This window comes from Mytilus edulis, chromosome 9 (genome assembly GCF_963676685.1).
Source record: "Mytilus edulis chromosome 9, xbMytEdul2.2, whole genome shotgun sequence".
NCBI lineage: Eukaryota > Metazoa > Mollusca > Bivalvia > Mytilida > Mytilidae > Mytilus > Mytilus edulis.
The window spans coordinates 56,639,911-56,665,353 of NC_092352.1; the positions used below are offsets into that span (position 1 = coordinate 56,639,911).

The 25,443-nt window shown below is 31.9% G+C and overlaps 1 protein-coding gene across 1 annotated transcript in view; it reads left to right on the plus strand.

Annotated features, from left to right (window-relative positions):
- LOC139489809 (uncharacterized) overlaps positions 1 to 25,443 on the plus strand; it is a 204,321-nt gene that overhangs the window by 115,876 nt on the left and 63,002 nt on the right. Inside the window, exons 113-129 of the mRNA XM_071276656.1 lie at positions 428 to 610; positions 1,577 to 1,699; positions 2,443 to 2,619; positions 3,079 to 3,204; positions 3,744 to 3,929; positions 4,644 to 4,787; positions 6,046 to 6,231; positions 10,718 to 10,834; positions 11,419 to 11,601; positions 12,247 to 12,558; positions 13,300 to 13,428; positions 14,025 to 14,210; positions 15,098 to 15,229; positions 15,801 to 15,986; positions 16,534 to 16,662; positions 17,103 to 17,285; positions 17,830 to 17,964. Of these exons, the coding sequence (XP_071132757.1) occupies positions 428 to 610; positions 1,577 to 1,699; positions 2,443 to 2,619; positions 3,079 to 3,204; positions 3,744 to 3,929; positions 4,644 to 4,787; positions 6,046 to 6,231; positions 10,718 to 10,834; positions 11,419 to 11,601; positions 12,247 to 12,558; positions 13,300 to 13,428; positions 14,025 to 14,210; positions 15,098 to 15,229; positions 15,801 to 15,986; positions 16,534 to 16,662; positions 17,103 to 17,285; positions 17,830 to 17,964 (2,817 nt within the window). The remainder of the gene's footprint in view (positions 1 to 427; positions 611 to 1,576; positions 1,700 to 2,442; positions 2,620 to 3,078; positions 3,205 to 3,743; positions 3,930 to 4,643; positions 4,788 to 6,045; positions 6,232 to 10,717; positions 10,835 to 11,418; positions 11,602 to 12,246; positions 12,559 to 13,299; positions 13,429 to 14,024; positions 14,211 to 15,097; positions 15,230 to 15,800; positions 15,987 to 16,533; positions 16,663 to 17,102; positions 17,286 to 17,829; positions 17,965 to 25,443) is intronic.

Below are 25,443 nucleotides of genomic sequence, written 5' to 3' on the forward strand. Positions count from 1 at the left end.
AATTGTGATTTACACTAATGAGCTTGGGTGTGTATAAAGTAAGGATTATGACTTCCGTTGATGATCACCTAAAAACTACTCAATCGGCGAAAATCTTGTTGTATTTTCTTTTGAAAAGAAAGAATGAGATAAAACAAAATGAAGAGAAATCTATATTTTCTAAAATCTCTTGTGTCCGAGAATAAACAATTTTGTCAACTATAAACGACCTGAATAACGGAATATCGATCCCCTTCCCATATTCACCCGGATTTATTTTAGCTTTACCAAGCTAAGCAAGAGTTGTGTCCCCTGTTCTGTCAAACTTCTGTTTTTTGTTTGAGTCGAACTACGTGTATCTCGAAATATTTCTCTGGTCTGGCTGACTTTCAGATAATGAGAGTCGACTGTATATGAATTTCATTAAGAACTTTTTCTCTCATTGTAGTTAAGAGTTAGAGCCTGGGATTCGATATATCCTAATGACTTTGCACAAGATATTGTTAACATCACTGTGACGAGAAATGAAAACCAACCTATATTTACACGCCTGCAATTTGAAACAACGATTAATGAAACAACACAAGTGGGTGTGGCTGTCATTAGACTAAATGCAACTGACAGTGATGGCGTAAGTATTGTTTCTATTCTCAATTTTATTTATTTGAGGATAGTGAAGAGATACCTCATTCTAATGCAATTTGGATGTAACAATTTTTTTCATTGGCTAAAAGTTGCCGTCAAATCCACAGTTGACCAGGCGTAACTAAGGAGGGACCCGCCATTTTGAATTGATGAGTCAACAAATGTTCGATTACTACTATATAATCGAAAATAAAACAACATGTACCTCAAATTCGCCGTTTTAATGTAATTTTATCCGAATTTGAAGCGTACAGGTAACGTAATAACCTCCAGTTTGTAAGTTTTCATTTGTATGACGTCACGTTTAGCCATGACGTCTTCGTGCCAAAATCATTCATGAAGTTTCGCCGATTTTTTTTAATTTGACAAATAAAGACATTTTTTCAAATTTTGTCGTATTTTTCTTTTTGTAATTTGTAATGCATTAGAATTGGAATAACAGTACTGTAGTTGAAGAGTTGCCACCATCACTTTTGATTTGACGGTCGCAAATCTCCGTTTTACTGTCTCCGCTACGCGTCGCCAGTAAAACTGCATTTGCGAACGGCAAATCTACAATTGACGGTGGCAACTCTTCAACTACAGTACTGTTATTTGAAGAATAACATTAATACTTAATGTAGGTGTTGGTTGAAATTAGAAACAGTAATTTTTATTAGTTTTTTGTATAAATTAACTTCAACTTACTAAATAAATATCGTATGACTATAAAGTATATAAGCTCGTTTAAGCCAACTGTTGAATAAAGGGGCATTTATTGCTTGACGATACAGGTCTTTCCTGCCTTCTTTGTTTCTCTCATAGAACTTTTCTTAATAGTTGATATTTTTATATTGTCAATTTCAAAAATAAAGAACTGCTTATCAAAATAAAATTTATTAAATACCTCTAAATTGAAAACAATGTTTAAGTGAACTACAACAATTTCAAAATGTATTCTATTCATTTTCAGGATAAACTACGTTATACTGTAATCTCAACAACAACAGCCAACGATTTCTTCACCTTAGATCCAGATACAGGCATTGTTTTTGTTCAGAATGTTTTGACCTCAGATACTGTCACAAGTTACACTGTAAGTTGTCCGTTAAGCAGTAAGTTAGAAAGAAAAAAAATATAATTGAAATAGAGATAAAATTGAGAATGGAAATGGGGAATGTGTCAAAGAGACAACAATCCGACCATAGAAAAAACAACAGCAGAAGGTCACTAACAGGTCTTCAATGTAGCGAGACATTCCCGCACCCGGAGGCGTCCTTCAGCTGGCCCCTAAACAAATATATACTAGTTCAGTGATAATGAACGCCATACTAATTTCCGAATTGTACACAAGAAACTAAAATTAAAAAAATACAAGACTAACAAAGGCCAGAGGCTCCTGACTTGGGACAGGGGCAAAAATGTATTTAAAAGAGACAACAAACTAAAGAGCAGATAAAAGCCAAAGGCCACCAATGGGTCTTCAATGCAGCGAGAAAATCCCGCATCCAAAGGCGACTCTCAGCTAATGTTAAATTAGATAAAACTTCTTTGATCAGTTTTGAATATCGATTAAAAGTGACTGTGCTTATTGCATTAAAGTCCTACTTTATAAGAAATGGATGTTAAAAGGTTTTAAATACATAAGTATGTTCTCAATGACAATCATACTGATATCAATCACAGTTGCACAGGCTTCATCAAAACTCTACAGAAAAGAAACCTTTGTTTTATATGTTGGGCATTTGGGACAATATCACTGTCGCTAGTTTGTTAAGGGTGTAATATTACAAAGCCTTAAGATATTTTCTATTTACATTAATTTTGTTATTTTTTCAGATGGTTGCCCAAGCCTCAGACGGCAAGAACCTGGCCACTGTCAATGTTATCATCAATGTTATAAGGGACCTTAGTGTGCCAACATTTACACAACTTGTTTACCCTGTAACTATCAATGAGAACAGACCAGTGAACGACATAATAGTAACAGTCCAGGCTTCAGATAATGACAGACAGGTAAGTGACTGTATCCTGGTTTCTTTTTTTGATATTGCTATATCCTGACATCCTGAAAAAGGTCCTGAATTTTACAAAATACCAGCCGACTATGTGATTTCAAGAAATTTTATATGTGTATAATTAATAGCTGGACTTTGATGAATTCAGCAAATTTATGACATGTGTGTATGAATATATTTTGTGGTTTCATGTAGAAAAGTTATTTGAAAATAGGTACATCCTAGTTAGAAATATCGATTATCCTGAATTACATTTAAAGAAAACTAAAATTAATTTGCGGTATTGGGGTTAGTATCCTTTAAGGATTTTACCAATTTCAAGTGGATACAGATAAATCTTATGACAATCCTATTTGGTTAGATTTAGATGTTGCATATTTTTGCAAGGTTAGCAATTTAGGCTCATTGAGCTTTTACGTAATATATATTATTTATTTGATTTACATGTTTGTTACAGGGAGTAATCAGATACATAGTAGTTGGAGAGTACCCAGCTCCGAGTTTGTTTGGAGTCAATCCAGTCAATGGTCAAGTGTCCATTATCAGAAATGTCAGGGGAGATACATCGGCAGATATATATAATGTAGGTATTTCTTACAATAGAAACTTGTTTTAGATGGATTTTAATAGCGTGTATCTCGTGCATGAAAATTAAAATTTGTCTTTATCTTAAATGAACCATGAATTCTTTATTAGATATATATTGTAAATAAAGAAACAAATTTGTCCTCGAAAGTAAACGAATCCACGGTACTACATATAATAAAATAAATAATAATCTGCAAGGAAGTTTGGAAAACTTTTTTCCAATTGCTTCTTCCAAATCCAGGTTGAATAAACTATATTGAAATAACTACATACTGTTGATTTTTTTATTTTTTTTTATTTACTGATATTTTTTTTATGACTTCAATTTTAGTCGCTAAAATAAAATTGTATTTTGGTGGATATTTGACTTTGTGGTTTTACAAATGTTAGAGAAACAAGTCTATATTATGGGAATGATTTCTTCGTTGAAAATTTAGAATTGAAAAAATCCACAAAAATTGGTACCCCAAGTATCAATGATGATTCCACAGTAATCGAAAGCTTTAATTATATCAAAAACTTATTTCTTTACAGCTCACTGTTGAAGCCTATGACACATTAAGGCCAACAACAAGCGGGAAAGCCCTTGTGCAGGTCACAGTATTACGAAACCCTAATCTTCCAGAATGGGGTTTGCCAAATTATTCTGCAGATGTCCGTGAAGATGCTCCAGTGTTTTCAGATGTCATCAAAGTCCAGGCTACAGACAAAGATCCTGATGTAAGAATAACTTTTTTAAGAAGATATTTTTAAAATTGAAGGACAATGTTTTAATAGGAATTAGCTACGGTTTTATCTCTAATGTTTAATTTCTGTCCTTTTTGGGGTTTCCTTGATTTTTAATCGATTTTTTCTAATATATTTTTCATTCATTTTTAACCAAGTTGTTAAGAATTGAACTTAGCTTACATGATAAATGTTTTTCATTCATTTTTAGCCAAGTTGTTAAGAATTGAACTTAGCTTACGTGATAAATGTCGTAAAGGTGTCTGTCTGTCCGATATAAAAGGTGATAGAATCTTTTAATAGACAATATGATTTGAGCCCTAGTGCAAAATTTTACAATCTTCTCATCACCAAAACCAAACAATTAGTAGAAACCCATAAATTTATATCTTCTATAACAAATCATAACATGGATCATGCACCCATGGTGCCTCAATAATTTTTTCTCAAATAAGAATATTCATTTGTGTTAAATTAGCCTAAGGCCCTGACATATCACTTAAGAAATCTTTACCCTTCTGTAAAATTGAACCCTACACTTAAAGTTGTGATTCTTAAATTTTTTAACCAACATGTTTAGAGAAATTATACAATATAAATATAATAATTATTGTTGTTCATTTTCTTGTTATGTCTTTACATCAAATTCTGAGAACTGTTTATTTTGATTTTTATCATAACTATAGATTTTTTTGTCTTTTATTGTAGGACTCTATTCGCTATGGTATTGCTAATGAGACACTTGAAAGAGCACTGAATGCTGGACCGTCAGATTATTTCTTCATTGACGATGTAACTGGTCAGATGAAACTGTCTAAATCCTTACTGAATACTGATATTCAGAGATTCTTTGTAAGTATCTGTTTTTGTTTAGCTAGGGAGGGAGGAGACTTGGTTGGCCGAGTAATGTTTGCAGTGATTTGTTTTATTTTGTGAGTCTAATCTGAATTTACAAAATTATGTAAAAAACATCTATCTTTCTGAAATGATCTATCAGAATTAAACTTTGTCATGTGATTTAACTGTATTGGCAAAACTGCATAGGAAATCAGTTACAAGCTAGCTGGATTTGCCAAATACCGTAGCAAATCATGAATGTATCATATATCAAGCTAGATTTGCAAAATTTCATAGCAAGTCAATCATGAGTCAAGTCAGTTTTGCCAATCCCATAGCATATCAAACACCAGTTAAGCTGGATTTGTTAAATCCTTTTGCAAATCACAAGTTCAACTGGATTTGCAAATCCTATAGCAAAATCAATCACAAGTCAGGCTGGATTTGTAAATCCTATAGCAAATCAATCACTATTTAAATTGGATTCACCTAATCGCATAGCAAACCAATAAGAGGAAAACTGAATTAACCAAATCATGGTGGTATAAGGTCACATGGCGGTATAAGGTCAATAATATTGAGAATGGAAATAAGGAATGTGTCAAAGAGACAACAACCTGACCAAAGAGCAGAAGGCCACCAATTGGTCTTTGAACACAGCGAGAAAATCCTGCACCTGGAGGCGGGCTTCAGCTGGCCCCTAAACAAAAATGTGTACTAGCTCAATGATAATCAATGTCATACTAAACTCCAAAATATATAAATGAACTAAAATTAAAAATCATACAAGACTAATAAAGGCCAGATGTAACTATCTATGTGTATTCATTTATTTGTGCAAAAATGAGATTAGTAAACAGAAAAATTGAAACTTTTCTTTACAGTTGTGTTCTCTAACAATTCTAACAAAACAGAACATGTAAGAAATAGTATAAAAGAAAACTTCAATTCTAAGTATTTTTCAGTTTAGATGTGATATGTTACCAATGTTAAAATAGATATAAGAAGATGTGGTTTGACTGCCAATGAGACAACTCTCCAACCTAGTCACAATTTGTAACAGTAAATCATTATAGGTCAAAGTATGGTTTTCAACACGAAGCCTGTTTTAGTGTCTTTTGGGAGATAAACAAAACATGCACAACTTATAAAGTGTGGGGCTTTTAAAATCAATTAATCATAATTCATATAATTAAAAGATATTGTACCATAAATTGTGCAAGTTAGATAAAGGATATGAAAAATTACATTACTTTATGGTTTTTTTTACCAGGTAACTGTACAAGCTTGTGATAACGGCAGCCCTGTGAGGTGTATCAATACTATTGTTACCCTGACAGTTGATCGTACTGGACAGCCACCAATATTCACCAGGAACCAGTACACGCAGATCATTGAGGAGAATAAAGCTGTTGGTGATTCTGTAATAGTTGTTACTGCCAATGATGCCAACAAATTGGTAAGTTATAAAATAGATTAACTAGTTGTGTCTGGTAAAAAAATCCAGCCTTTTTTTACTTTGCATAAGAAGTGTTAAAATTGAATTATTTGATTTTATCAATTTAAGACATTTCACTACAGATATACAGGCTTGTATAGTCCACAGTTTTATTCTCCAAAATTGAACCTGCCAGACGGGGTTGCAGGCTATAGAGTAGAGGGCCCTCATGGGGTTTTTGATTATGTGATTACTTGGCCGTTTTTTTAATGATTATTTGATTATTAAGCCAAATATTTCATGATTATTTGATTACCTAGGACTGTATTTTTAGTTTATGATTATTTGATTACTAAAGATAAGCAAATATTTAATGATTATGTGATTATATTGGCAAAAAAATGGTGATTATGTGATTACTAGGACCCCCCCATGAGGGGCCTCAGAGTACAATAAGAAATAAAAGAAAAGTCCAACATCTTTTTAGAATTTGCATAAGAAATTGGATTGATGTTAAATTACATGATTTGAATTTATCAATTTATGAAATTTCACTATTTCAGAATAACACTTTCTTTTATTACTGTATGAATGTAGTTAATGACCCAGATAGATTTTTTTTTAAGGTTGTTATTTTCAAACATTAAACAGTAAAATTATAAAAAAAAAATCAGTAACTTTTAGTAACAGCAGAAAAAATTTGGGAAGGTTTTCACAAAGTCTGAATCCACCTTATTGGGTTATTCATCATTTAAGATTCCAGGAACCAAATTTTTTAACTCTTAATGATATAGACAATGCATTTTTTTATCTTCTTGAACTGTACACGAAAACAGCTGTCATATAAGGCACTGTTAGTTTAAAGTTCATTTATGGCAAGGTTATTTTCATTAGATTACTGTAGACTTATAAAATTTTATGAATTACCAAGACCAGTCTAATTAAAAAACAAATCTTGTGTCTACGCTTTTTTAACAAGGATTTGACAATGCTAGGTTCTTCTTTCTGTTAAAAGAATTATTATGTCAATATGATAAATTTGGGCTTCAAACTTTGAAGGTGTATATCATTATCACAACCAGGATATTAAAAGTATCTATAAAACAATAAGAAAAATAGAGCTGGGGTATATTCTTTTCAGTAAAGGATGGAAATAAGATATTTCAATTAGATTGTTCTTGGACAATTTTATATTGATTCAGGATTCTATTTCAAAATGTGTTCAAATTCTCTTAAATTTTATCCAAGTAGCATTTAGTACTAAATGCAGAACTTATTCTCCAAATAAGCCATTTTATGCAGAATCTTCTCAATATATCAGCAATATAATAAGTTATTGTATTCTATTTATAGTCGGTAAGCAGATATAGGTTTGATAAAGGTCGCCTCGACCTTGTTCATTGTTGATAGTTTTGTTTGTTACATTGCTTACAATTTCATGATCAGAGGTAATCCGTTTAGAGGTTGAGCTTTTGCTCTTGTCAACTGAATTTAATGGTAAAATTCTTATTACAAAAAATGATTCTGATAAATATTTGGAAGGTTTTTTTTCTTTTTCATAAACAGTCTCCAATATGAATATTGGAGTTAGAAATGAATAAAGGAGTAGGTCCAGTAAGACCCCTTTTTGGCCCCAAAATATAGCAGATTTACAAAATTGTTAAAATGTAAACTTTTAGTTATTTATTGAACAGTAGAATGCTTCTGCTACACAAATATGTGCTGTTTTTGACAATACAATGCACATATATTGGGTACTAGCACCATTAAGTCATGCTAAATTACTGAAATCTTCACAATTCTAGCATTTTAGTTAAATTTTAGACGGTTTCCGTGTAAAACGAAAGTGGCTGCATTCGTGTTCATCCTTAATATTGAAATGTCAGTTGTATTTGATGATAATACATAAAATATATAAAGGTTGAGGATGAACACGGATGCGGCCACTTTCATACTCCTTTTATAGCTTTCGTAAAACTTTTTTTTTCAACTTTTATTTCCTTAATATTCTGACAAACAAGGAAGCCAAGACATCAATTCAGAAATTTATAATCAAATGGAAGCAAAAAGAGAGATGCCAGAAAGTCCAATAGCCTCAAATTCAAATTATAATGCCTCATGAAATTTCAAAGAATAACCTCTGATCAAAGTATTGTAATTTGTTGAGGTAATGGGTAATTTGTTGAAAATGTTAACTTACAAATGTTGATTTTGTGAATTTAACCAAAAAATGTTTTACTCTTGATTTTGTTGTTGTATGAAGTTATTTTTTTATTATATGACATGTAATTTATGTACTGTGAATTCAGAAATTATTAAGTGCATTTATTATTGCGATTTTGTCAACTTTTGCAATATGGTGAAAAATCCTGTTTAATTCATATAAAAAATTTCAAAATGCCAGTTTTAACTGTTGCAATTATAACCCTGTCACATTTTTCGCAATAATAAAGACATCACAATAATTTCAGAATTGACAATTGTTGTATAAAGCAGAGGTCATGGTATGTGACACTCTGAAATATTTTGTTCCAAGGTTAACATAACCTTCATGCAATCATCCATGACCATAAGATTATGCTGACAGGATTCTGGAACGTTAAATAAAAAAAAAACATTCTATTTAGGTTTTGCATTTTATATGCAATTTATGTCTGGTGGTTATTGTAAGAATTAATGACCACTAAATAGTTATCATCAGTATCATCTGACAGTGATATTTTCAGATTATGAAGATGACAGAATTTCCATATAAATGTTAAACAAAAAGACATTACGCAACTGCATTTCTATTTATATTTAAGTAACACTTTTAAAAATTAACTGCTTAGCTGTTTCAACAACAGTATCAGTCAAATAGAAAATTTAGCTGCAAAGAAACTTTATCATTTTTCAATATGAACAATCATTATACACTATGAATCAAAAATTGACTGTCCTTCCAAGCAGAAGTGAGTATAAAAAAGAAGATGTGGTATGATTGCTTAAGAAACAACTCTCCACAAGAGACCAAATGACACAGAAACTAACAACTATAGGTCACTGTATGGCCTACAACAATGAGCAAAGCCCATACTGCATAGTCAGCTATAAAAGGCTTTGAAGTTCTTTCCTAGAATTGATTGCCATTTGAAGTTCAAGTATGTTTCTGTCCCAGAAGTGTTTTCCTTCCAAGTAGATGTTAGTTTTTGATCCAGAATTGACTGTCCTTCTAAGAAGAAGTTAGTTTTTGTCCCAAACTTTACAAATGTTAAATGCCATGGATATTTACATGAGCTCATATTTGTGTATAGACATGCATGAAAGTGTTAAGTGTTGCATGCATTGAAAGTATTTCTTTTCTACTGTTTAATTCTATGTGCCATTTTGTTTTTTAGCCTAATGTAAGTTCATGATAGTATCTATTTAAAATAGTTGACAAATTGTAACCAGAATTATCTCCCCTTTTTCAGCAGTATCTGATGTATATGTACAGTATGATATACATTCTTGGAAAATTTAGAATTAATTGTACCAGCTAAAGAGACAGGAAAGAATGCAATGTATGCTAAAACTCTTAACTCCTGTTTCTGATGCTGTACAATATAATTTGATATTTTCCAATAATGCGCATAGTTTTTATCCTGCAATTCAATAAAAAAAAAATCTATGTATTCAGAATATATTGGGATGTTTTTATTAATGCAAATAAGACAACTGAATGATTATCACAATAATAAGAATTGTATTATTTTGGGGAAAGTTAATTGTCTTGGCTTTTGGCTTTCAAGGAGGTACTTAACCAATAGCGTGTCAATTTCTAGTGACTTATTTTATGAGCATGCCACCTTAAGCCTTTATTTGAGCATACACCTTTATTTGGAATATAACATAAGTTTTATTGCAGGATAAAAAAATAAATTATAAAAAGTCATATTTAATATATGGATTTATCAATACAAATGTTAGAACAGACTGTTATTAAAAAATATGGTATGCATATATATATTTTCCCATATTTTTTTTAATGTTATGTAAAATATAACTTAAGAATTACAACATCCAAATCCATTTTGTTCACCCACTTAGCTTACAGGATAGTTGAGCATGTTGCCATGGTGATATCAAATGTATATCATAGCTTTAGATATTAGTTTAGACCCCAATGCAGCTATTATATAAAAAAAAGTGTTGATACATAAATGTTGCATGATTCAAATATAAATACAAAAAATTATTCTTTTGTCATCTTTATATCTCTACAAGAAAAAATCATCTTTTTTATCTCATTCTATAATCTATCTATATATGTGTCATCTTTATATTTCTACAAGCAAAATACTTCTCTTTTGTTCTTATTCTATAATCTGTCTAAGGTCTTTCATATATTCTATGTCTCTAATATCTTCAAGAAAAATCAATCTCTCTGGGTGTTGTTAAAAACAGTAATTTTGGTTATATTTTGTTGTTTATGTGTGATTTATTAATATTTTCAAAAACTTACAAAACAAATCTTTGTTGTTTTCAGGGTACTGTTGTATATGCTGTGGTAACACCAGGCAGCGAATATTTCTCCATGAATTCATCCTCTGGTGAAATAACATTGGCCAAGAGTGTAAAAGATGACTTAGCCACTGAATATAAGGTAATCTTCTGTTAATGACTTAGCCACTGAATATAAGGTAATCTTCTGTTAATGACTTAGCCACTGCATATAAGGTAATCTTCTGTTAATGACTTAGCCACTGAATATAAGGTAATCTTTTATAAGTGACTTAGTCGCAAATAACATGATACTCATAGAGATCTGTTTGTGTTTTAGTTGCTGGTCATAAATAACTTGGTAAATGAAATCGAGAATGGAAATTGGGAATGTGTCAAAGAGACATCAACACTAACCAAGGAGCACCCAAAGGTGGGGTTCAACTGACCCTAAATGAAAATGTATACTACTTCTGCGAAAACGGTTGTCACACTAAACTCTGAAACATATAATAAACCAAAATTAAAAAGATAAAAAAGGCCAGAGTTTCCTGACTTGGGGCAGGCACAAAAATGCAGCTGGGTTAAATATATAATAATGAAGGATGTTTTCCATAACAAATGATTCCTGTGTTTCTTAACAAGGTTGATTCTTATTATTGTGGGGAAAACTTCTGGAAAGGTTAACCTTTTCTACATTAATTAGATTTCATAACTGAATTGTATGATTTGTTTTGATTTTTTCAGTTCCAAGTTGTAGCATATGACAGTGGTGAAAGTATTTATAGATCTACTGCAGATGTGACGATAGTTGTAACACGTAATCCAAGCCCACCACGATTCTCCGAGGTACCATACCGTGTAACTTTGGATCAGAACTCGCCATACAATTTCATGGTGGTTAATACAACAGCCACTGATGCTGATGGAGTAAGTCAATTTTTAATATAATTTATATTTTTAGAAAATTGATAATATTGTGGATTCATTTATTTTCGTGGGTATCAATTTTCGTGGATTGAGGAAAACTTACTCTTTCGTGGATATTTAATTTGTTGTTTTTCAAATGTCTGCATACAAGTCTATGGAAAATTTGTAATTCGTTGAACATTTAAATTTGTGGTTTATCTGTACCTATTAAATCCACGAAAATTGTTATTCAACGAAAAATAATGAATCCACAGTATCTGGATAATTCATGGTAAACTAATAAACAAAGGCCAAATATATGAAGGGAACTATCAAAACTTTGGAATTAAAACTAAAGACGCTATTTTTTAAAAATAATATAATGTAACAACAAGTCTTTTAACAAAACACAGAAAAACTAGGCTGAGCAACACAAACCCTACCCTACATCTCTGGAAATATAATTGTTACGGTAATAAAAAGTTTAAAAGTAGTTAAAAGTAAAATATAAAAATACCGACCTCTGAGGTAAAGTCTCAAGACAAATGACTAAAACAAATTCTCAAACACATCAAACAAATGGATAACAACGAATCAATGGAAAAACAGTTATTGTGTGATGATAACATTACTTTTGTAAAGATTTTTTTTTTTTTTTTTTTGTAGGACATTCCAAGATATTCTGTTATATCTTCTGTGCCAACTATGTCATACTTTAGCTATGATACAGACACAGGTGTTTTGTATCTACGTAAACTTTTGACCTCACCAACACCTCCCGCTAGTTTTGTACTGACAGTCTATGCACGGGATCAGAGGCGTGTGAATGAAAAGACAGGAACTAGTACAATTTCCGTCACAATGGATTTCGATTCTCAACCACAGTTTAATCCATCGGCATATTCAGTTCAGATGGAGGAATCACGACCTGTTGGAGATTTCGTTGTAAATACTAATGCTGTGGATAATGACCTCAAGGTATAGTTTGATATTATTGATATAAAGGGTAGGAATTGACTGTTTCTAAAACTAAAGGATTGTGGGTAATTTCATTGTTAGTACCCAAAATGAAAATAATATCTCATGATTGGTTAAATTTCCATTGTTTAGGATGTTTTTAACCAATCATTATGTTTTGAGAAACACTTTTGAAAATACTACCCAGAATGCATTAGATTCTGAAATGGTGAATTAGGAATAATTCTCACAAATTCTCACAAATTGAGATAATATTCCTTAACATGTTTATACATTCACAGAGGCACAGCTTTGCTCTTTTTGACATATGAGGGAGATGTTAAGATAATACATTATTTTGTGTCAAAGACATATTTACATTTGTATGCAAATTTTGCCGCCATTAAGTAAAATCACACAGGTTCCCGTAAACATTGACATCACAACTCAAAACATTTGACGTCACACTTAAAAGTGATTGTTGCTCAACGTCAGAAGTTTATTCAGAGTAGATCTAATTAAAGGTCATTCAGGGACAAAATTCAGAAGAATACCAAAAATGTAAATACGTTTATTTGAAACCCTGTTTGTTTCTAAATAGCAAACATTTATGTAACCTTATCTATGCATAGTTATATTATAAACAAATTTGATTCAGACTCTTATTTCTTACAAAAAATGGTGATCTGTTTAAAAGTTACAGAAAGCATGTTTCTTAATTTTATATTCAATTTTGTAAATTTTTTAATTTAATATTTTCAGGGCTCAATGGTTTATGAAGCCATTGGTGTGTATCCTGCTCCAGATTACTTTACTGTTGAATCCACTAACGGTACAATTACAGTAAAGAGAGACGTGAGAAATGATGTCCTGAATCTAGGAACCTACACGGTAAGTTAGCTTACATTTAAAGCAAAAAAAGATAGACAATGCATAAATTTCTCAATCTTGGATCCTATAAATTAGTCAATTTACATGTAAAACAATCAGAGATAGACAATGTATAAATTCCTCAATCTTTTTTCCATTACACTTACTAAGTTACATGTAAAACAAATATTATGAATTCATAATTTTTTTTCCTGGTATACCAATTATCTTTGGGAGAAGTGAACTGCAAATTTGAATGTTTAATAATGTACAAATTTTTGTATGCTAGAATGTGAACAAAATTCAGGCCTTACCACAAAATCAGATATTAACAAAGTACAATTTCCTGCATCCATGAAATTGTGGTAACTCCAAAAAAAAAAAATCTTTGATCCTTCAAAGTAAGTTAAGTTATATGTAAAACAAATGCAGATATACAATAGATGAATTATAAGAATTATTAAAAAGTAAAATGTACAGTTTAGATAAATTTAATATTCTATGCAAAGTTTTTAGTAATAAAAATATGTACACATGGAATTTCAAAAAGTGGACGGATATTTTATTGTAGAAAATATTAAAGTAAAAATGATGTCTCAAATTTATTTTTTTTCCAGCTGAAAGTGGTTGCCTATGACTCACAGATCCCCGATCTTAGAGCGACAGCTGATGTTACTATCACCATCAATAGGAATCCTAATGCTCCTCAGTTCCAGCCTTCATCTAACTACTTTGTACAGATACGAGAGAATACTACTGTTGGATCAGAAATTGTTGATATTGATGCAGTAGATCAAGACAAGGTACATTATTTTTACTAATAAGTGGGGGTCTGAATGGGGTTTACAGAATGGTGAATAATGGACAAATTATTTAGAAAATGGGGAAAACAATTAGAGTAGAGAAAATAGGATAAAAAAGCTATTGGGATAATTTTGCACTCTCCAGATATGTATAATAACTGATATTTGAGAAATAATTTTTTTTAGCATTTTAAATTATCTATAAAAAAAAAACCAAATGGGATAATTTTGCACTCTCAAGATCTATATAATAGCTGATATTTGAAAGAAAAAAATTGAAGCATTCTAAATTATCTACAAATAACACCATTTTAAAAATGCATAATACAGTTGATGATGGAAGTATTAAACGACCTTGACTGGCTACACATAATAAAGTGAGATATCTCATTAAAAATCAACAATTCAAATCTTTATTGCCATAAAACTACATATTTATAGTATGTGACACAACATAACAAAATGAAAATAAAAAATAACAACAAGATCATTAATATACACAATAAAAAAATCAACAGAATAAAGCATTTTATTGACATTGATTAGATTTTTTTTAAGGCAGACAACAAGTATTTTCAAAAATATGTTACTGTGGATTCATTATTTTTCATTAGATACCAATTTTCGTGGGTAGAGGTGAACCATGATTTCAAATGTATTCAAACGTTCAACGAATAACATATTTTCAATAGGCTTTGTAAAGAGAGATTTGCAAAACCACAAAATTAAATATCCATGAAAATGCAAGTTTTCAGCAATCCATGAAAATTGATACCCAGGCAAATAAATGAATCCACAGTATCTTAATTTTGTTTTTCTAATTTGAATTCTTTTCCAATGAAATTAAAAAATATATAAATGTATGTCATTCTTTTTTCTATTTATAGGATACCTTGACCTATGAGATAGTACAGGCTACTAGCAATGGTATGGACATCTTCTTCATAGACCCAAGTACAGGAGTGATTGTTAACAAACAACCGCTGACCTCTGACTCGACACCTGTCAATACTTATAATGTAAGTACATGTATCACCACTGACCATATCTACATGTTTTTTTAATATGTATAAAAAATCAATAATAAATAACCTCTTAACTCCAATGATCAATATTGTCAATAAAAATGATGCAAGTATCAAAGTCACATTATCACTGACTTTCCAAAAACACACCTATTGATCAATTTAAGAAAAAAAACAAAGTCATGTAAATGAATCACTAGCAAAAATTAGTTGGTATAACAATATTATAGCACTGTGACTCAAATCTTAAGTAAATAAATTCTTAGGAAAATATCAAAATAGAGGGAAGTTAAGAGGCCTATCCTTGATGCTGTGATGATATAGAAAAAATCAGATGGGATGGATGAGGTTTACAAATTAGAGAATAATTGCAAAAAAATAACTTAATAAAGAAAAGAAAAATAAAAATAAAGAGAAAAATATTCTCTAAAAGAATAATGGACAAAATAAATAAAAAATAGAGAAAATAGTCTTATAGAGAAACTGACATGAAGTACCCCAACCCCAATTAAAACAGTCATATGATATTCTATATTGATTTATTTATAATATCTTCCTTGATTAGATGATTGTTCAAGTTATGGATGGTCGTGGTCAAGCTGCTAATGCCACTGTTCAGATACTGATCCTCCGTGAGGCGGCAGACATACCACCAAGGTTTACAGATTCAACATTTAACACAGAAATCAGATTTGACCAAGCAATGAATGTTAATTTCTACCGAGTCAATGCTACAGACCCAGATCTTAAGGTAATAGACGACTTTTGAATTTGTGCACTTTCCCGTAAATTTTCTATGTCACATTGCATATGATATTACTTCACAGTAAGAACTGACGTTGATTTAACGCATTCATATTAAAAGTACAACTCAAAATATGTGTATACCATGCATCCATTTATTTTTGTTTCATTAATTCCAATATTTGTCATATTAGGAAAAGTGTTTTGTGTATTTATGTTCCTGCATTATAGAAACTAGATTTATGCAGTTTGAAATTTAATTTTTATTTTGCCACCTGATAATATTTCTATTCCAAATATCAGTCTGTTTCAAAGGCATATCATTTTTTATGGTTGACTCAATTTTACAGAATCTTCATGATAAATTTATATTGTTGAAGTTTTTTCTGGTTCTGATTATTCTACAAATATTGACCACTGAATGATCAGCAAATAACAACTTCAACCCCCCCTTTTTGTCAAAAAAAAAAATAGAGACAGATTGACATTAAATTTCAATACTTCTGTTTTCTATTTCTTCAAATCTTATTGAAATTATCTGTGTATATTTGCAGAAAGAGCTCGTTTATGAATTAATTGGAGTGTATCCAGCACAGAATTTCTTTGTTGTGAACCCAGCAACAGGAGATGTGTCACTGAAGGCTGCTCTATCAGCAGATTCACTCGCTTTACTGGACTATACAGTAAGTGATTTCATGGATTAACAAAAGGTCGACTAACCTTATTGGATAACCCATAATTAATTACTCTTATCCAATCATAATACAAAATATATGATTCTTATAGTCCATATTGAGAAGATTTTAGAAGTCCTAAAACTATTTTCATAAGCAGAAGATATCCAGATGTTCAATTTTGAAATTTAATTACCTGAGTGTATGTTTTGTAGTGAATAATTTTAGGAAACCAAATGTCTAAAATAAAAAAAAGCCTGACTATGCTTTTATTGTCAGAAATTCCTGTTACTATTTTAATTGCACAGCAACATATCATTCTGTATGAAAGGAACTTAACAATTGTACAATTTTGTCCTGGGTTAGGTTTCTAGCATGGATAGATAATTTCAAAAGTTATAAAAACTCCAATAGTATTTAGCTTATGAATTTGATATCTTGTATTTCAGCTCCGTGTCCAGGTCTATGATTCTGCTCTACCTGATGTCAGAGCAGAACAGAGTTACAATGTCAAGGTGAACCGCAATCCAAGCAGCCCAGTGTTCTTAGCAACATCTTATTCCATTTCTATCAAGGAGAATTATCCAATAGGTGGAGCTGTAATATCTGTCAATGCAACAGATGCTGATGGGGTGAGTTTAGAGTTCATGACCCATTGGTGACCTTGGGCTTTTTTCTGCTCTTTGGTCGGGTTGATTTCTGTTTGACACATTCTCCATTTCTATTGTCAATCTTAAAATGAGAGTTTTCAAGTACTGTTTTTCGGAAATTTATTCAAATTAATACAAGAAAACTTAATTCAGATACAACATATGTAAAGTCACTTTTGATTGGTTTATTTTGTTTGTGTGTGGATGCTATATGCCATGTATAACACCCTTTCCTATATTGTGACAACCTGTTATCTGTGTAGGAAACGGGAGTACCTGAAATGACCTTCAGCAGGAAAATTTCCATCTTTGTCAATTGGGATTGAAGATGACTCACACATCAAGGCCCTTATTATTAACACAATGTCACTGCTGTCAATTCCATGGTTGGCTCTTCAAGATTTTGGCAACAGCTTTGTGCAATAGCAGTAGAAGTTTCTGGAATATAAATAATTACCAGTATGCTTCTGTTTTACTTGTTTAAAAGTACAAAATTCATAAACTTTTTTTCTTATATATATTTTAGGATGTAGTGAAGTTCAGTATAATTGAGGATGCTAATGGTATAGCAGCCAAGAAGTATTTCTTCATTAATACAGAAAATGGTATCATCTTTGTATCAGATAATCTGAAGAAGTCTGCACCCACAGGAACTTTCAGTGTAAGTTTTTTAGCTCACCTGGCCTAAAAGGCCATGTGAGCTTTTCTCATCACTTGGCGTCCGTCGTCGTCGACGTCGTCGTCGTCGTCGTCGTCGTCGTCGTCTGTCGTCGTTAACAATTTTTCAAACATCTTCTCCTCTGAAACTACTGAATGGATTTGAATGAAACTTAGCATGATTGTTCCTTAGTATATCCTGCACAAAATGTGCGCTTCGATTTTTGATCCGTCAAAAAACATGGCCGCCGTTACTTAAAATAGAACATAGGGGTCTAATGCAGTTTTTGGCTTATATCTCAAAAACGAAAGCATTTAGAGCAAATCTGACATGGGGTAAAAATGTTCATTAGGTCAAGATCTATCAGCCCTGAAATTTTCAGATGAATCAAACAAACCATTGTTGGGTTGCTGCCACTTATTTGGTAATTTTAAGGAAATTTTGCAGTTTTTGGTCATTATCTTGAATATTATTATAGATAAAGATAAACTGTAAACAGCAAAAATGATCAGCAAAGTAAGATCTACAAATAAGTTAATATGACAAAAATTGTCAATTGACCCCTTAAGGGGTTATTGTCCTTTAATGACAATTTTTCACCTTTTGTTCATCATATTTGCTAACTTTAAAAAATCTTCTCCTCTGAAACTACTGAATGGATTTGGTTAAAACTTAGCATGATTGTTCCTTAGATTATCCTGCACAAAGTGTGTGCTTTGATTTTTGATCCGTCAAAAAACATGGCCGCCGTTACTTAAAATAGAACATAGGGGTCAAATGCAGTTTTTGGCTTATATCTCAAAAACGAAAGCATTTACAGCAATCTGACATGGGGTAAAAATGTTCATTAGGTCAATACCTATCAGCCCTGAAATTTTCAGATGAATCAAACAACCAATTGTTGGGTTGCTGCCACTTTATTGGTAATTTTAAGGAAATTTTGCAGTTTTTGGTCATTATCTTGAATATTATTATAGATAAAGATAAACTGTAAACAGCAAAAATGTTAAGCAAAGTAAGATCTACAAATAAGTTAATATGACCAAAATTGTCAATTGACCCCTTAAGGGGTTATTGTCCTTTAATGACAATTTTTTTCACAATTTGTTCATCATATTTGCTAACTTTAAAAAATCTTTTCGTCTAAAACCAATCAAACAAATTCAACCAAACTTCAACTGAATGATCAGTAGGGTGTATAAAATAAAGTTTGTGTTTAATTTTCTATTTTGTCTAAAAACATGGCCGTCATGGCTAAAAATAGAACACAGGGTAAAATGCAGTTTTTGGCTTATATCTAAAAAACTCCAGCATTTAGAGCAAATAAGACTAGAAGTTACATTATTTATTAGGTCAAGGTGTACCTGTCCTGAAATTTTTAGTCGAATTGGGTAACTGGTTTTTCAGGTATAATGCCCCTGAATTATTTAAAGATTTTAAAGAAATTTTGCAGTTTTTGGTTATTATCTTGAATATTATTATAGATACAGATAAACTGTTACTAGCAAAAATGTTAAGCAAAGTGAGATCTACAAATAAGTCAATTTGACCAAAATTGTCAGTTGACCCCTTTTCACAATTTGTTCATCATGTTGACTTACTTTCTTCTCCTTTGAAACTGCTGTATCAATTTAATTTGGCCAGCAAGAGGACAAAAAAAAATTCTGACTTAGGACGTTTACCATAAAAAATAATGTTAAATATGCAAAAAAAATAATTTGTTGTGCTACTTCCAAAAAATAAAAAATATTCTGACCAGAAAAAAAACCATGCCCCCCTACAAGTTAAATGGTCCATGCCTTACTGTTATTAATGAAATAATTTAACTGTTTTGCTGTTATTGGAGCCCCCTTGCCCCTTCTCAGCAGTGGAATAAATCCAAATCATGAATGAAGAAATTCGAAAGAATAACAATTTAATAATGTAACAATAACAATTTTATTGTTAAAATTCTTTAATTGTAACTATAATGTAAGAAAAATAACGTCCTGCCGCTCTTCTTGTATGCATATTATATTAGAAGGAAACGTGTATACATGGTAGAACTTGTATTTCTCTCCGACGCTCTCGGACGCGTCCGGGTTGTTTTTAGTGTGACCGACCGGAAACAGTCTTTCCGTAAGTTGATGGTAAGAAAATATTACTGCATTCAGCCTCTTGAAAATATTTCCCTTAATAGTAGTGTTGTTGTTCATCCAGCATTGTTGGTATTGTTTCTCCATCGATCTATAAAGACTTTTTGTTACGATTTTCACCGCTAGTTCTCTTATATTCAGGAAAAATAATTAAAACATTGGAAGCACGCGTGTACGTTATTTTTTTTTTATATCTCTGTCAGATGTCATTTGGTTTGCATTTCCTGGACAAGACGTTCGCAAATATGATTTTATTGTTCTTGATAAAATAAGCGTACTCAAGCTCATGAAACAAGTGCTCAGACTATACAGTATTTGGACAAGATTGAGTTCCCACTCAAAAAATGTCCTATCATTTCAACCAAAATCGATGTTTTTAAAAAAAATATTGCCAAGTAAATCTTCAATTTTTATGCCCCACCTACGATAGTAGAGGGGCATTATGTTTTCTAGATGTGCGTCCGTTCCTTTGTCCGTCCGTCTGTTCGTTCGTCTGTCTGTCCCTCTTTAGGTTTAAGTTTTTGGTCAAGGTAGTTTTTGATGAAGTTGAAGTCCGATCAACTTGAAACTTAATGCACATGTTCCTTATGATATGATCTTTCTAATAATACAGCCAAATTAAACTTTTGACCACAATTTCACGGTCCACTGAACATAGAAAATGAAAGTGCATGTTTCAGGTTAAAGTTTTTGGTCAAGTTGAAGTCCAATCAACTTGAAACTTAGTACACATGTTCTCTATAATATTATCTTTCTAATTTTTAATGCCTAATTATATTTTTTTATCCAATTCCACGGTCCATTGAACATGAAAAATGATAGTGCCAGTGGGGCATCCATGTACTTTGGACACATTCTTAGTTTTTTCACAAATACAAGCGCTATAGTAAATGATTATCCATACATAAATTGAATTGATAAGAATAAAATCACCACAATTCAAAATTTTATGCCAAAATTATATTACACAATGCACTATACATGTATGTTAGTTTTGGGATTTCTCTAGAAATAGAAATAAGAGCAATATGGTGTATATCTGTATTTTTATGCAGTTCGTGTACATTTACAAGAAATAGAAATAAGAGCAATATGGAGTATATCTGTATTTTTATGCAGTTCGTGTACATTTACAAGAAATAGAAATAAGAGCAATATGGAGTATATCTGTATTTTTATGCAGTTCATGTACATTTACAATGTAGTGCATGTTTTTAAAGGCAGCTTTCCTTTAATGGTATCTAGGCTCCAGCGATTTTGTTTGCTTCATGGGGGGTATAATGAGTTAAGGCAAATTATCCTACTTCTGAATGTTATATGCATTGTTTTTAATTTTAATTAATTGCAACCAAGTCTTATAAAACAAACTGTGTTATGTTTTATTTTTAAATTGTTTGATAAAGCTGCATTTTGCATTAAAAAGTTCCAAAATGTAATCAGAACACAATAACTTAGTTATTTGTAGTGCAACATTACAAAAATAGTAGTTCCGACTGGTCAAAATCAACTCGAGATTTCATATGTATTAGAGTTGTTTTAGGTACAGCACTTGAAATCTAGAGTGGCTAAAAGACCTTGCCAATTGTTTGTATACATGATATAGTGATGTAAAGTTGTTGTATATAAGATATGATAGAAATCATACTGTTCACAGAAATTCGTCATTTTGTCCATTGCCAAATCTTGTTGGTTATTAGATAATCTATTTATTCTAGGTCTTTTAAAAGTTTTATAGACTGAATGAATACAATATTCAGTGTTGTACAAATTTAACCCAAAAGAAACATTTGCATTTGATATTTTTCCAAGCTCTTGTATATATGCCTGATAACGATTACTAAGGCGCATTAATGATCTTGTAGAAAGAATCAGAATGAACATCTGATTAAGTAAGAAACGACTTTGGCCAGAGTTTATTATGTGTAAATGTAAAAAGTAGATAATTCAGCGCCGTAAGTGTCTTCTATTTTTATATATATATCAAAACACTTCAAGTTCATAACATTAAAGGATAATCCTAAATATTTTATTAAACTGAATTCGAAACAAGAGTGCATTTCGAAAAAAATAACACTTGCTCAAAGAAAAAATTGTAATTTATACAAAAAATATTTACCAACATGAAGTACACATGTGAGTATTATTTCAGTCTGTATTAGAAGTCTTAGGTGCATGATGATTGATTACATGTATACTGTTAGTGTCAAAGTTACAGATGCTCCTAGCTTCAACAAAAACAGAGTTCATTAAAGCGATAAATAACAAATCAGTTTCTTGTTTCCACATGCAACAGAATTCCAACTTGAGGATGCCTATGTTCGAAAGTTCTCTTGTTCATTTGATGATTTTTACACATTCTTTTGTGATTTCGCAGTCATTCAAGATGCCTAGAAGAAAGAACTGGAAACGTTCCAAAGCCATCATGGGGGCTGCCAATCCAATGACGAAGGCTGGTGACCAACACTCAGTAGATGACAGAGAGGAGGAGTCTGCCCTCCTTTATAAAAACAGAAAAACAAATGCCCCTTGTGGGAATACTATTGAAAATGAGCCTGAGGAGTCTGTCCTCCCTAAAAACAGAAAAACTGAGCATGCCCCTTATGGGAAAACTGAGCAGATTGTATATTTCACCTCTTGTAGGAAAACTGAACAGATTGCAAATTATGCCCCTTGTGGGAAAACAAGAACTATTCTTACTGATACTAAAAGTAAAAATACTAAAGAATATGCGAATGATACACCTATGAACTACTCAATAATAAATGCTCTTCATATTTTTGATAATGTTACGTTGACTTTTGGAAGTTTTGATCAATTTGATGGTCGTTTTTCCAATTTTACTAGAGGAAATCAATGCACATGCAATTGTTTAATTTATTTGGCCTTTGCAACTAAGAATATAGATGACCAACAGTATAACTTAGATGATATTTTGGAAATAGGAGATCAAGTTTATCTCAAAACTGTGCAGAATCTCAAACAGGAAGGTAGATTTAGAAACATGTTATTGACTTTAAACGAAATTCCAAATGTCTTTGAAATTAGAGGACAAAAAATTATAGTGGAAAGAAAAAATGTCTTGTTTGGTACTGCTGTTCAATTTGATTCAACAAATGACTTCCTTACATTACAAGAAGCCCTTGTAGAAGCATTTGAAAAGGCTAAGGCTGCTTTAGTTATGATAGGCGCTATATGTTCTGGTGTTTATTTTGACAACGATACTTATTTTTTCTTTGACTCTCATTCACATGACAAGTCTGGTTTATATGAGCCACGAAAGTCTAAAGGCATGTCAATACTCATAGGATTCAGAGATATCCAAAGTCTGGTGAATTATATGTACTCTCACTACACAAGCATGCATATTGATTTACAGTCACAGTATGAAATTCTTCCAGTGAAGTTAATTGACATGGACAACTCATTAGTACTTCAGAGGCAGATTAATAGTTATTTTAAAGATCAAAATCGTAGAAATATAATTCAAATTTCGACCAAAGCCCAGACAGACGAATGTGATAAACGTAAGGTATATATGAAAACATACATGCAAAGAAGAAGGGAAGATCCATACATACACCGAAAAGAGCTTAATGCTAAACAAAAGGCTAGAGAAGATGATGAAGTCAGACAGAAAGAACTTGATGCTAAAATATTGAAAAGACAAAATCAAGCTTACAAGTCTGAAGAAAGGAATAGAGATCTTGATGCAAGAAAGAAAGCTAGAAAGGATGATGAAGTCAGACAGAAAGAACTAGATGCCAAGCGAAACACGAGAAGGGATGATGAAATCAGACAGAAAGAACTAGATGCCAAGCGAAACACGAGAAGGGATGATGAAATCAGACAGAAAGAACTAGATGCCAAGCGAAAAACGAGAAGAGATGATGAAGTCAGACAGAAAGAACTAGATGCCAAGCGAAAAACGAGAAGGGATGATGTAGTCAGACAGAAAGAACTAGATGCCAAGCGAGAAACGAGAAGGGATGATGAAGTCAGACAGAAAGAACTAGATGCCAAGCGAAAAACGAGAAGAAATGATGTAGTCAGACAGAAAGAACTAGATGCCAAGCGAGAAACGAGAAGGGATGATGAAGTCAGACAGAAAGAACTAGATGCCAAGCGAAAAACGAGAAGAAATGATGTAGTCAGACAGAAAGAACTAGATGCCAAGCGAAAAACCAGAAGGGATGATGAAGTCAGACAGAAAGCAGTAGATGCCAAACGAAAAACGAGAAGGGATGATGAAGTCAGACAGAAAGAACTAGATGCTAAGCGAAAAACGAGAAGGGATGATGAAGTCAGACAGAAAGAACTAGATGCCAAGCGAAAAGCTAGAAAGGATGACCAAGTGAATGAAAAAGAAAGATTATGTAAGCAAGCTTCTAGAAATAGAGATCGATCCAAGATTAGAAACTATGATAGATCAGTTAAGAGTCGAAAGAGGAAGGCAGAAGAATTTGCCTGTCATGAATCAAAATTAAAGAAACAAAAACAGCAAGGCTCTTCTCTTGAACAATGCATTGATATATTTTCTAAAAACATTATTGAAGGTCCGACTTACCTGTGCACATCATGTACTCAGACATGGTTTAGTAATTCAGTTGTTAATGCTTGTAGAATAAAGCAGACAGTTAAGGGTGATTTGAAGCAATGTTTTACTGATAGAAAATCCGTCAACAATATTGAATGGATTTGCAATACATGTTTACAATCTATAAGACAAAATAAAATACCAAGGCTTTCTGTTGCAAATAAAATGGGATTTCCAGTAAAACCAATAGAATTGAATCTGTATCCATTAGAAGAAAGGTTATTGTCATTAAGAATACCATTTATGCAAATTCGGTTGTTACCACGAGGAGGTCAACTTTCAGTCAAAGGAAATGTAGTAAATGTACCTGTCGATGTACAACCTACAATTAATTCCCTTCCTCATACTCTGGAAAAATCAGGTACAATACCAATAAAACTGAAAAAAAAACTGTCATATAACAAATGTGATTTCAGTGAGAATGTTAGGCCGTTTGCTGTACTTTGTGCATTGCATTATCTTATGCAGAATAGTGACTTGTACAAAACCTCTGGTGTACAAATAGATCAAAACTGGATAAGAGAAATCACTGCTGTACAAAACAATGATGAAAGTGAAGTAGCTAATAATACTAGCAATGAAGATGAAGAAACAAGCACAGGTGATAAATTTGATGAAATCAATGAGGAGGAACTCCATGCAGGAAATACCGACACGCTTTTAGACGAAGTGTTTGATGAGACCAGTAACACAGGCAGTTCTCAGTATGTTTTTGCTCCAGGTGAAGGGCAGAGACCATTGAGTTTGTACAAT